Here is a 14238-nt window from a genome sequence, read left to right on the forward strand (position 1 = left end):
GTTTTGTCTTCTTGGCCTCAGGTCAAGTTAGAATCAAACAGGCTGTTTTTGTTACTGTGTGAAATTAATTTGATGAATGATGACTTTCAAAACAGTGATGTCAGTTCACTAATCATAATTTAGGGTGTTTTGACACTTCAGTGTCTGAAGTGGTCTCAGACCACTCAGTCGTGCTTTTCTGTACGTATGTGAACATGGCAAACATACTCAGACCCTCTAAACACCCTCCCAAAACAAACCTCTCTCGAGGTGGTCTGAGTTCAGTTTGCTTTGCGTTACAGTAAAGACCTTGAATCTCACTGTACCCATAGCCACACTCTTCAGCAGGTAAAACAAACCATGACGGATCATTTGTAAAGTTGCACTTAGGATAAAGTCTGTCCGTGATCTGTGACAAGACAGCAGCTCTGACACATTAAAACGATAATATGCCAGAGCCCGTGTGATTTTACCGAGTCAAAGGCTCATGCTAGTCACGCAGGCCACACAGAGCTTTAAGCTGCTTTCACACCAAAAGCTGAATGAATGAAAATTCACCACTGACGCAGACGTCTGCCGGGTGGAGCTCAGTGAGGAGCACAGGCCAAACACGGAACCCACCGCGGAAGACGCAGGGTCATTTTTCCAATTTTGTGTGAGGCACTTCAGCCAATTGTTTCAGCACAGCCAACACTGGAGCAGTAGGCAAGTCTGTAGCTCCTCCCCCCCTCCCGCCCACCTGAAAGGTTAGATTTATTAGAAAATGCTGCCCACTTTGTGAGCAGTGTGAACACTGTGAGTGGTGTGAAAGGGGTCTGAGTTCTAATGGAGTTGGGGTCTGAGATCTTGTCAGTGCTAAAAAGGACCAAATAGAAACTGAGTCTGATTTACAGTGCACTTACTTCATAAACACAAAAAGAACTGAGGCCTTTGCAGTTGGTTCTCTTTCAGGTTCACTTTAACAGAACTCCATTTGGTTCATTTAAAATGAACCATAAATGAAAAGACCCTTAAATGTATTTCATCCCCAGCACTATAACTGTTCAGATGATAACCGTGTAAAAACTTGTGTCATCCTGGCACAAGCAGACAGTGGCAGCAGAGCTATTTACTGATACTGTGACTTTTTAAAAACAATCATTTACGGTTAGCGGAATTATTAAAACGAAAAAAACTGAAGCTGTAACTGAAATGCTTTGCGTTTGGAGGGATAATTTTATTTTTGCCGCTGTTGGAACAAAACCTTGTATCTCCAAAATGATACATTTTCAATAGAAGAAGAAAAAAAAAACTACTCTGCTTTTAATGTCAGTCAATGGAACCAGACATCTTTTCAAGTATTTTTAGGCCATTTCCTTTGGAGCATTCTTCATGAAATTTACACATTTTACATTAGACAATGTAAAGGACAATAGGTGCTTTCAAATAATGTCAAAAACTAGAAACAATAAAAAGAGAGACACAAGGTTTCGTTCCAACAGCAGCAATATGTTGGTCATCATGAAGCTCCAGAGTAATCGAGGGCATTACCATTTCCTACAGTGCAGTGGTGATTTTTTTAGTGAACAGTGTAGATCACTACATCATCATATACACCAAAGTGCACTGTGAGCTTCCTGTTACTAAGCAACAGACAGAGAAACATTAGGTAACATTAAAGGGCCCATATCACAGAAAACTGAACAGCCCTCACTTTATGTAATGCCTACACTGTTAAAAATAAAAGACTCAAAAAAAGTTTACTGCCTGCTAATCATCATGCAGCAAAAACATTGAAGGCCAACAGCAGCAAAGTGCAGTCAAGGGCCAAAAGTTAGGCTTCACTCACATTAGCACGCTGAAGTGCCCTAATATGACTCAGATCTTCTGTTTTCAGAGCAGTGTGGACAAACATCTGATCTTTTTAAATCTAGTCTGAACCACTTTCATGTGTGTTCCTAGATCAGATGCATGTACGATTCAAGGCCACGTGACCTTAATGAGCTCAGGTTGGAATTCACGTTTTTCACTGCATGTTCACCATTGCTCAGCGTTAACATGGCAGCAGCGCCGAACCTGAAGTTAGCGGCAGTGAACTGCGGAAAAGCTAAATTCTGACCCTTTTCTCCTTCGTCTCGCTCTAATATTGAAGCTGAGAACAGTAATGCTGCCCAATCAGCACTCAGTAGCAGTGATGCCAAACAATCAGCATTTCCTTACGATTTTAATTTTAGTGAAATAAATTTTCTACATTGCAAAATTAGAGGACGTTTCGGCATAAATCACTTGCAGGCGTAATAACACTAAACAAAGGAAGTGGTCAGACTCGTCATAAACTGGCTCTGGACCGTAGTCTTAAGAGTCATGTGCATATTTGTTCATTTCTGGGTTTTTTTCTTTCTTTTTTTTTAATGAGGGGCTTGTGAAAAGAAAGATCCCCACAACGTAAGCAGTTTTTCGTCCCCACAATTTTGCATAAACATTTTACAAACACATGCTGGTTTACGGGTCAGTACTTACACTCCTGTTTGAAGGTGAAGTACTCTGTGAGGTGCCGGCACTCGTGGTTTCCTCTCAGTAGGAAGAGAGTGTTGGGGTGGTTTATCTTCAGGGTCCACAGGTACAGGACACACTGCAAACACACACGCAGAGTGAGAAAGCAACACCAACACACACTGAACGGCACAAGGATGCCACTGATGCTTTGATAAGAACAGATTGATCATTTAAGTACAGAGTTTATATATATATATATATGTGTGTGTGTGTGTGTGTGTGTGTGTGTGTGTGTGTGTGAAAAAATTCTACAAAACTTTATTTTTAAAAGTTTTTTTATATAAATACTACAATAAATACAAATGAATAACACTCAAAATACTCCAGTCCAATGCTGTAATTCAAACAGAAGAGGACCCCCTTCATCAGCTGCTCTTTTCTATATTAAGAGCCGCTCCTAAGTCCCATCATAACCCACCCAAACACTGCTTAAACAGAACAGCTCTTAAACTCACTGACATTTACAAACGAGTGTTGGCTGTACAGCGCTGATGAAAAAGCACTGCAGGCCTGAAGGCCGTGTGTGAGTGTGTGCATGTGCGTGAGAGTAAGAATTGTACATGGTACTGAAGAACTCAAAGCCAGAGATAACAGGAAACTGACTGGTCGGCCATACATTTACATGCACATATAAACATAAAATGTTCAATTAATCTATTATTAAGTGCCTATTATGGATTATTCAGTAACTACCATACCATTAGTATTTAGTATAAATTATTCAGTATACACTATAAATTATTGACTACGTAATATGAATTATTCAATATCTTTTATAAGTCACTCAGTATCTACTATGGATCACGCAGTAGTTACTACAATTTACTCAGTATCTACTTTGGATTTCTCAGAATGTACTTTGGATTATTCAGAACCTACTTTGGATTACTCCGTACTTAATATAATTTACACAGTATCTGCTTAGAATTATTCATTATGAACCATTCATACTATGAATCATTCAGTATCTACTATTAATATTTCAGCATGCAATTAATTTTTCAGTGAATACTATGAAACTAACATGAAAGCTATGTAGTTGGAGCATAAAATCGAAGTCTGGGCTCTTTCATTTGCATTTGTATTCATTCTTTATAGAAATGCAACGATCCAACATACACCATTTCTTCCTCATCTTCTTTATTTATTTACTTCTTTCTTTTTATAGTTCAAACGCGATGTGCAATTACAGCCTTATGTAACCTTACACACAAAAGACTCCAAGCACTGAAGTACACAGAATCTACCTTGAAAAAGAAAAAGCACTGCAGAATATCCTGCAGCAGGAGGAACACAGCTTCTAGTGTCGCCTATAGAAAACGCACCTACGATGACTCTGCCATTACGAATACATCAGTACTAAAAAAATGTGTGAGCTGGCTCCATTTTGTCCAGTCCTTTTCAAGTCTGTAACCATAAAGTTCACTTTTTGATGTGTTTACGTTTGAGTAAATATAAAAACAAAAGCATGCTTTGTATTCTTTATATTTCATAGACACTGCTTACTGCATCATAACATACATACACACATACACATACATACATATACATATATATACATATATATATATATATATATATATATACACACATACACACACACACACACACACACACACACACACACACACACACACATATACACACACACACACTACTGTGTGAAGATTTTAGGCACCTAAGCAAATTTTTATACAGTGTGTTTATCACAATATACATTAGTATTAAGTCATATTCATAATTCAAATAAACACAAAAACAATAAAAAGTAACAAGAATTTCTTTGGTCCATATTTTTCCTCGACACCTTCACAGCCACCACAGAGACCTGATAAAACTTAAAAAAAAAAAAAAATAGAAAAATAGTAAAACTTATATTAAAGCATCCAGCAACCTTTGAAAAAAGAAAATAATAAAATATTATTAAAAACATTCATGTGTGAATTGACTGGGCGTAGTCCTAATTTTCTAATGACTGACAGCCCTGAGTCTAAGCAATGAAGCACAACTGAAGAACAGTGCAAATTAAGTGGTTAGAAATGAGTGAAGTGGGCTCTACATACACAAGTGGTGCTGTAGACTCTTGTGTCCACTCTATAAACATCACCCAGCTTCTAATGGTGCAGGATACAATTTCATTCCAAAACACTTGACCAATTTTGTCAAATTCACATATACCACATATCTCCTCACAGTCCACTAGCTCTCCATCCTGTGTTGGCAAATAGCCCTCGTTCTGTAAACGGAAACAAAGTATCTTGGACAAAACAATTTAACAACACTCCAGGCAATCAGCAATAGGGGATGTTTGTCTTCTTGCTTGCGCACAGGACAGAGGAGAGGGGGCTACAAACCCCACGCACCGTCAAGAAGGAGAAACAGCATAAAAGGAGAGGATTTGAGAAACAAAGTCTGAGGAAAATGCTCTTAGATCAGGTGAGGGTGTTTCAGCGAGGCTATTTGCATTTTCATGTTCCACCTTAAATCCTGCAGCAGCAACTGAAATGCTGGAATGGAACTGCTGCACCATTTAAGGTGGAATGGGAAACTTCAAACAAGAAGCTGGCGAATAAGAAGCCGACTTCAGCTTTATGTAAATTTGAAAGGCTTGAAAAAAGGATGAGGAGGCTGCTCATGCTGGACAGGTGGGCAACGTTATTATTGCTGTTTCACAGAATCAACAAAGTCAGTAATGTTTTGTCCTGTTTGCTAATGTTCATGATAGCAACTGGATAGCTTCACAGCATCAGCTGTAGCAAACGTTTGCTAACCCACAAGCTAGCTAACATCAAAGAAAAAAAATCAAAAGAAAAAAAATGTGTGTGTGTGTGTATATATATATATACATACATACACACACACACACACACACACACACACACACACACAAATTGAACTGCGCATGCATGTATATATATATATATATATATATATATATATATATATATATATATATATATATAAAAATAAATGGCAGCACAGTGTTGGTAAATTTGTTGGTGGAGCTTCTGAAGCAGCACTGAAAGGATGGGTGTATTTGTTTTGCTGCCATTCTCCCTAAAATAAGTCAGTGTACCATCAGAGCAATTTTTTACCTGTTATGTTTAGGCAAAATTGCTACTCATTGGATACTGCTTATGTACACATGATCCTACACAACAAAATTAAACTTTCTAGTTTACATGGAGCTGGCAAACTCCATCCACCATTTAATGGCACATTAAATACTTTGTATATGTATACCGTGGCCTGCTGGAGTAAGAGTGACCTACTTATAAAGAAACCACGGATATAGGCTGGCTGGGGCTTCCAATAAAGTTACTGTTGTCATTGGTAAAAGTGAATTAGCAGAGCTAAAATCAGGGAAAACACTAAACTCTGGCGCAGTCTAGTACAGCTCTGAGGTAAACGCTACCACTCTCACTAAATTCCTGCCTGGCTCTGAAGATCTCATCACCTGATAAGATTAGCGAGAGGATTCAGATTTAACTGTAGTCAAACTCCACCACCAAACAGTACACCACTGAGCGTCTGAGTGTGCACAATGCTACAGGATGTGCTGTGGGTTTAATACACCACCAGCCCACAGTACTGCGGTAAACACCAGCTCGCGCACACAAGGGCGTCTACAGAAGAAACATCAAAACGGTTTAATAGGGCCACCTAACTCAGCCATTGCAATACCTACACCAGGGGTCGGCAACATGAGGCTCTCTTGCTGTCCTGTTTCGGCACCACAGCAGAATCAGATTCTTAGGTAAAAATAAAATAATCCTCCTTTGCAGTAAAATAAAGCTCTGCTGATTGTTCTAACACAGTTTAACAATAAATGCTCTTAAACACTGGAGTTAATGCAGAACTGCTAATTCACCCTTTAACCCTTAAGTGCACAGACTGCCGGTCACCATAGCTACACAGACAACAATCTTGTCTAGGTAGTAGCTAATGAAACGGCGGAGATAGATTTACTTATTGGACTCAATTGCAATTCTAATCACTTTAGGTGGTTTGCTGATACATTTAATCTGCAACCAAAAACCGTCAAACAATAAAAGCCACAACACTTAAGGCAGTTTCTCATTCGCCAGCATCTTGCCCAAATTTTCCCATTCCACCTTAAATGAAGTGACTTCAGCTTCAAATAAGATTTCACATAATTTTACAACTATTCTACTTTTGCATAAAAGTTTCCTGTAAGAGATGCGAGAAATGCAGTTCATCTAAAGCTTAAAGCAGAGCAAAGTAAGTCTGCGTTTCATTTATATTTGTTAGTCTACTCTAGTACATATATTAGCACATAATGAGACATATTTACAGTCTTTTTTTTTCTTAAAAAAAGACAAAACAGCTGTTCTTAAAATCTGGGTTGCTTCACCTGGTCTAGACTCAACACAATTGCACTACGGAACTGATCTGTCCAGTCTCGGCTACATTTAGAGTGAGTTATTCATTCAACCTAATGAGAAACTGTAGAACATGACTGACCACAGCATCTCATTAGGCTGAAAGGCATTTTTACCAGCCAGTCCAACCTGGCAAAACAAAAGTAACATTATCCTGAATTACATATTCTCTTATTAATGTTCGGTTCTCCAAAATCTACAGAAGTATCACTATTGGTGCAGATGTAGATGCCTGTAATTTGAGGCTAGTCTCAGTATCCCCGTCGTGTGGAACTGTAACCTGTGGAGTGTTTGATGACCGCAGAGCCGCAGTGTGAGGGAGGCGGCGGGAGGTGTAGACACGACTGAAGTCCACTCCTTTGTTCACACAGAACACTGTGATGTCCAGGGAGAGCCAAAACATCTGAGTGGCCTTTTTTACACCACACATACACAGTGTTTGATGGTGTGGAGCAGCAGCGTGTCCACCCGCACACCTTCTCTTTCAACTGTGACATTTCATCCTACCACCTGAACTCTACTCCCAGCATGCACTGCAGAAGGGCAGCTCTGTAAGGGCACACACAAAGCTAAAACACGAGGAAAGAAAATATGGCATCGTGCTAACTCTAAAGGACACTGACGATAAGAAGAAAGTGATTTTTACCAGCACATCACCGCCGTGACTAAGCTTTTTGTTTCCAAAAAAGGGAAGAAAACATTTAATTGTTATCCTACATTTTTCCTATTTTTCCCCTTGAAGGTGGATTTACACATGAAAACCGGTCATTTCATTTTCTGACCTCTGTCTTTTACAACCAATCAGACTGTTTTTGTTACCGATATATGTGTATGAGCTCTGTTCTGATTGGCTGCCCTATAATGTAAAATGTTCATGCAAAATGCACTCAGAGCTGAAACACTGCTTAAAACTTCAGTGAGTGGGAGGGGCTAAACAGCTGCAGGTTGAACAGGGGATATATATGTAAATGTGCTGGCTCTCGTGACATCACAAACAGCAAATTCAAAACTGTTTCTGCTGCTTAATTTCGATTAATTTAATAATAACTCCATTATTTAAAATAAGTGAAGAAAATTGGATTTTTCATATTGTGGGTCGTTTTATCTAATCCAAAGTAATGCAAATGTAAGTATCAAGCATGAAAAACGACACAACTAGGCACTCCAAACTGAGCAGAGTGAGCATGATGAGTTGTAAAAACCGTAAGCTCCAGAGTCTTGTCATCGTCTCTACCATCACATCTGTGGTTTCCTGAACTGCTTCAGCGCTGCTGGGAAGTGTTCAACCACACTGATGTTTTGATTAATTAAACAGTCTTATTTTAATAATCTGAATCATTAAACTGTGCCCAGGCCAGCTCCTTATACTATAACAGCAGTTTTTTTTGTTACAGCAGAATTCGATTTTTCTTTTAAATAAATAAATAAAAAGCTGTCAAACACTAAAAAGTCACAAAGCTGAAGCCAGTTTCTCGTTCGCCAGCTTCTTGATCGAATTTTCCCATTCCACCTTTAATGGTGCAGTAGCTACATTCTGGCGCCTCAATCATCATTTGTGCTGAAACAGGAACATTTTTGTATTTCAGTCTTGTAAGTCATATATTGAGAGACGTTTTTACAAGAAACTATTCCAGGTTTGCTGAAAAGTTTCCTGCCGGAGAAGCAAGAAAAGGAGTTAAAGCAGAGCAAAGCAAGCCTGCATTTTCATATATTATATTTTCTATTCTATACTAGTACATCAGCACATACTGGGACATATTTAGAGCCAAGACGGTAAAATGGAGAGAAAAAGCTGCAGCTCCCAAGGTGGTTTGATTTTGTTGTAAGGACAAAATGGCTCTTGTTATCATTTGGGTTACAACTCCTACGCTATACCCAAAAGGATCCTTGGGCAAAACTCCTAACACTACCACCTTCGCCAAACCCTCTAAAAAAATAATCAAATTGTAAGTTGCTCTGAATAAGAGTATCTCTCAAATGAAACTGTTTTTGACTCACTAGGCCACAGAGATTGTGTTTTAAAATGAGCCAGCTGGTTAAAGCTGCTTTCCCACTGAATGTGGTGTGCACTGCACTCCTCACTCAAGTCTGCAGCAAGCAGATTTCACACCACTGGCGGCATGTGCAGCACTCGCCAGCTGGGCATGAAAGTGCGCATGCTCGCCGATAAAACTAGCCTTTCTAGTAGCCACAGGAAAATGGCCATGCTGAGAAGTTAAAATTATTTAAACTTTGCATGACCCCACGTGTCTGCCATGGCCGCAAATCCTACTGAATATAATGTGTTTGAAAGCACAGCATTCAGTGTAAACATAGTGAAAACATTAACACATGTACATTTACCTTGGGGTTGATTAAACTGTATCATCTCTGATATTTTAGTAAAATAAATAAAGAAATAAATGAAAGGAGGAAAAAAAAAAACACTAAATATCACCATTATACACTGCAAAAACTACTCTAACATTAACTTACTTTCAAAGATTTTTTACGTTTTAGGTTTTATTATGTGGAAGTCTCACTATATTGGCACATCATTTTGCTTGTTTTAAGAAATGTGCTTAAAACCAGCAAAACTGTGCGACACTATAGTGACATCATTTACTAAATACAATTACCTAAAACAGGTAAATAATGTCTAGAAATAAGTGCACATCCATCTCGAAATAAGAACTATTATATATCCACTAGAATCAAGATAAATTCACTTGACATTTTTTTGCAGTGTGTGTTCACTCCACACTGAACTAAACACTTTCTAGATGACCTTGTTCGATGTTCTTGATTCAGTGCAAAATGTATGATTAAAATAAGCTGAAAATCATTACAGATTTTTCAACTCCTCCCCTCTGGCAGGCACTACAGAACCCTAAACACTAAAACTACCAAACACAGAAGCAGCTTCTTTCCTCAGGCCATCAGCTTCATAATCAGCTGACCAGTAAGATCATCTGCTGGGCCATAGCTACTCCTGTTTTTTTCCTTCAGATAGTCATCACTCCCTGCTTCAGACCATTATGCACCAGTTTTATTCCCATACATGATGCAGATTACACTTATGTATATAGCTTCCCCTAACCTGTATGTTACTTGCCTATTGTCTAAATAACATGTACAATGTCTATATATTACTTTCCCATTAAACTTTGCATACTGCTTGTATACTGTCTTTACTGTACATTGTCTAGTCAGTAAATTATTTGTATATTGTTTGTGTATTGCATTTAGTTCTATAGAGAACAGCTGTAAACAAATTTATTGTGTGTCAAACTAACTGACCAATACATTTGACTCTCATGAAAGCTGATCTCTGCCAAACTGCATTAAAACTTCCTCACTGTAATATTTAAGTTCTAAAATTCTGTGTTTCTGCAGTTTCTTTAAAGAGTTCACAAAAACAGAACTACAGGTGAAAACACAGTTATCTTCTCAAGAAACTCACCTCAATACTGAAGTAACCTCGATCTACATAGTCCCCCAGGAAGAGATAGCGGGTGTTGTTGGGCGAACCTCCCACCTCAAACAGTTTCATCAGGTCAAAGAACTGTCCGTGAACGTCACCACACACTGAGGGCATAAACACAAGAGAAATATGAGGTAGTGCATGACTATTTCAGGATTCACTTTAATTGGACTGATTATTAACAACTTTATTGATGACAACTACACTATTATTATTATTATTATTATCATCATCATCAACATTAATAATAACAACAAGTTACATAATACTAAAAACTGCTAGTTTTTAAGGGCGAAACATTATAAGACAATATTTTTACGTTTTATAATGACATGAGAAATTTACACTGTAATGGTTTTCGTTAAAGTGCTTTACTGACTGACATGACCGTCCTTTCTCAACTGTCACACTTTGTAACCTCAAATAAACAACAGAAACTCTCTATAAATGCTGTAGCACTGGGGACAGAGCAACTCTGGATTATTTAAAATTAGTATCCAGATTAATGTTATGACAAAAATTAACATCCACTGTGAAACAAGGAAATTTCTGGAGCAGACAAGTCTTCAAGAATCTGCTATAAATACTATGAATAATTATGATGCAGCATTAAAGTTATTGATTAAATAATCTCTTCTTGTTTCGTAATGCATTAAAGTCAAAAGTAACACATGCCTAGGACAGTGAGGGTGAGGATGAAACCGTTTGTCAGGGTGAAGTGGAATACAGCAGAGAATCAAACGACACGTGGTCTTTGCAAAACGAGAAGTAGGTTAAAACAAAAATCCACAAACACCACGGCCTGGTGGTTTGGGTGAGTCACACTTTAAAGGAATAGTTTGGCACAGACAAAAATACCCGAAAGAAGTCATTACCTATAAGGAATTGTACTCTGCCAATTAGCATTGCGCGAAAGATCATGTGGTTTCTGATACTGTATGACACACTGCCATTTATACAACTCAGGCTTTGCAAGTTAACCTCCGTGCCAGCATGTGAGATGATTCAGGTCTGCAGCTCCAATATAACTAGTGAAGCATAAGCTTCCATCACTTGTTAGCTACATTAGGCTTGTACAGTGTTTTCAAATGAGTCAGTCATGAGCCCTGGGGCAGTATTCAGTTCAGAGTAAAGGAGGGATTCTAGATTCCTAGTAAAGGGTTCTATGTAGTCATAAAAAAGGTTATTTGACTGACTGACATTAGATACCATTTTAATGCTATACAGAACATTTTATTAACCTTTAACATCTGTGGGGTGTTCGGGTCTGTTTGAACATGAACAGGCTGCTGACTGGCTACAGCTGCTAAAGGAGAACCCCTACGCCAGCCACTTGTGATATTATAAACATCTGGTATTTTTACAAAAATATTTATGGATGTATTGATTCACCAGTACAGAAAAGAATCATACAATGCAAATACAATTAATTCATCAAATGGTCCTTTCAGCTGTCATGGAGCTACACATTCATTCATATGCAATAAGTCTGGAAACCCTGGTCAAATTATTAGTCAATGATTTGTTGATTTTCTAAGTGAAATTTCAATGTCATTTTTTTTTTTCAAAATCGTAATTTAAGAGAAAGTTTCAAATTGCAAGAGCTGCAATGTTTTAAATTATAGCCTAGAATATCTTAAGCTGTCTTAAGTTTTAAGAGGGAAAAATCAAACCTAATGACATAGTTGTACACTGCCTGTAGATAAATTAGACCAATCAGAGTCAATCAAACCTGCAGGCATTGTGACACAACCACAACTGTCTTTCTGGCCCACTACATTGCAGGGGTCAAACCTGAAGAAAAAAAAAAAAAAAAAAAAAAAAAAAAAAAAAAAAAAAAAAAGACATTCTGGTCTTCTTGGTTAAAAAAACAACAAAAAAAAACCCAGGTCTGAACCTCGCAGTCACAATATTAGTCAGAAAAATCACAATTAGACATTTCTCACACCATTCAGCCCTAGATCTCATACTGAATGTACAATTGTTTATTCATAACAATAGAAAACATTTCTAAAGTTGTTAAGAGCAACATATACTTGGACAGCTGTTACCATACTTTTAGCTTGCAGCCTTGTCTCAGCAGAGCAGCCAGAGGATGCTGTACCATGTGACCGTTTGGCCCTCAGCAACAGGCGATATGATATTAAGGACCCTGGGGAGTAGAGGATGGCACCATTTTTATCCTCACACCTGTTCGGGCATGTGAGGGGGGTTTCCTGTGGCCTCCGCTGGGGAATCAAAGGCAGGCGGCGCGTGGGCGAGCCCCCGGGACGCTACCGACTCTGACCTTTTGAAAAAGAGCCAATCAAAAGATCCAGCGGCTCAGCTGCTGAGGACTCCCTCGTTTTCAAAACACACTGGCTTCCCTCGGCAGCTGCTGAGTGGGTCAGGGCAACATTAATGCAAAAGGCAGGCAGGAAATCACTAAGGTCGTGTACTGCAGTAAACTCTTCTGGTAATCGTTATAGCAAAATCAGCACCTGCAGCAGTGAGTACAAAGCAGGCTGATGTACAGAGTACATTTTTCTTATTTCAAGTAAAAATAGTGAATAAGTACAAGCTCGTCATTTATTTAGTGGCAATAAGAACAGTACAAGAAGAGAAAATTAGCCAGAAGCCTCCACAACTACGGCCCAATTCCATTTCACCCCTCACCCCTACCACTTAGCCCGTCTAGGGGTAGGGTGTCCTGATTCTTACAGAGACAGAGGGGTAGGGCAAAGTGTTACCCTGTGCTCACACTCCACACTGAAGATCATTCATTTTTCAATGAGAGCTGGCACTTCCAGCAACAGGAGGCAGCCTAAATGTTGGTGAAGCAAAGTGTGTGGAGTCAGCAAAGCAACAAGTTTAATCAAATAAGCAGCGAAGTGATGAGCAGTGAGCAGTGTAGTAGCACTTTGTCACTGTGAAATGATACACTCCCTTTTTAGCTCTTAGATAACTTCCTACTAGAGGAGGAATAATGGCAGCGATGCTTTTGCTGCAAACAGACAGTAATAGCAAAGACCAAATACTGTTTTACTCACATAGTGTACAGATGAAAACCAGAAGAGCAATTTCTCAGCAGGAAACTTGAATTTTCTCCATTAAAAAATTACGGTAAACATGTATTAATTATCTTAGTTTAATGTTGCTTCAATACATTATGGTCGTTCTTTTTATAACAAGCTTAAAAACTCACTAGTACTATGCTGGTGTCTTGGTTGCTAGCTAGCAAAATTTCCTGTTCCACCTTAAATGGTGCAGCAGTTACAGTCTGGCACCTCAGGTATCAGAACTGGGACAATCTGAGTAAGAAGCTGGTGAACAGCTTCATATCACTGAAGACTTAATAATTGTCATCCCCCTCATTGCTGAAAGCACATGATTCCCTAAATTTAACTAAAGCCCAGCAGTGAGGTTGAAAATGAACGTTCCCCATCTCTGCTATCACTGCAGACTTGCAGGGTTGCCTACAGAGCACTGCTAGCAGCCTGTTAATGAAGTAATGTTCTTTTAATTTGATGGCTGCACCATTTTGTAGGGAAGACTTCAACCAGTACCCCCTGTAACTAAAGGTGACACTCAAAAACAAGCATTAGGAGAAATATAAAAAATGGGATTAAGCCAGATTGTGTCCACTCTTCACCTTCATCACAGCTTGGATTTTTTCAGGACACTCCCTTTGTTTCTCAATGAAATCTGCAGACACACCTCCAAAGTTCAGTCTTAGAAGATGGCCGATCATTTTCTGAAGCAATCAAACACATTCAGCGACGTTCTCCTCTCTCTCAAAGATGAAAACTTTCAGTGCTGTTTATCTGATGGGGGCAGTTTTGATGTCTACCAGGTCTTCCAGGTGGTTCTTAGGAGCCC

General features: G+C 38.8%; 1 protein-coding gene across 3 annotated transcripts in view; it reads right to left on the minus strand.

The window, feature by feature from the left end:
• Nucleotides 1-14238, minus strand: part of ppp3ccb (protein phosphatase 3, catalytic subunit, gamma isozyme, b) — a 60105-nt gene that overhangs the window by 22957 nt on the left and 22910 nt on the right. For all 3 annotated transcript variants that reach the window (XM_017719479.2, XM_017719478.2, XM_017719477.2), the window contains exons 3-4: nt 10360-10484; nt 2479-2590 (exon numbers count right to left, since the gene is read on the minus strand). In XM_017719479.2, coding sequence (XP_017574968.1) covers nt 2479-2590; nt 10360-10484 — 237 coding nt within the window. The remainder of the gene's footprint in view (nt 1-2478; nt 2591-10359; nt 10485-14238) is intronic.

Source organism: Pygocentrus nattereri, chromosome 18 (genome assembly GCF_015220715.1).
Source record: "Pygocentrus nattereri isolate fPygNat1 chromosome 18, fPygNat1.pri, whole genome shotgun sequence".
In the NCBI taxonomy this organism is placed as follows: Eukaryota; Metazoa; Chordata; class Actinopteri; order Characiformes; family Serrasalmidae; genus Pygocentrus; species Pygocentrus nattereri.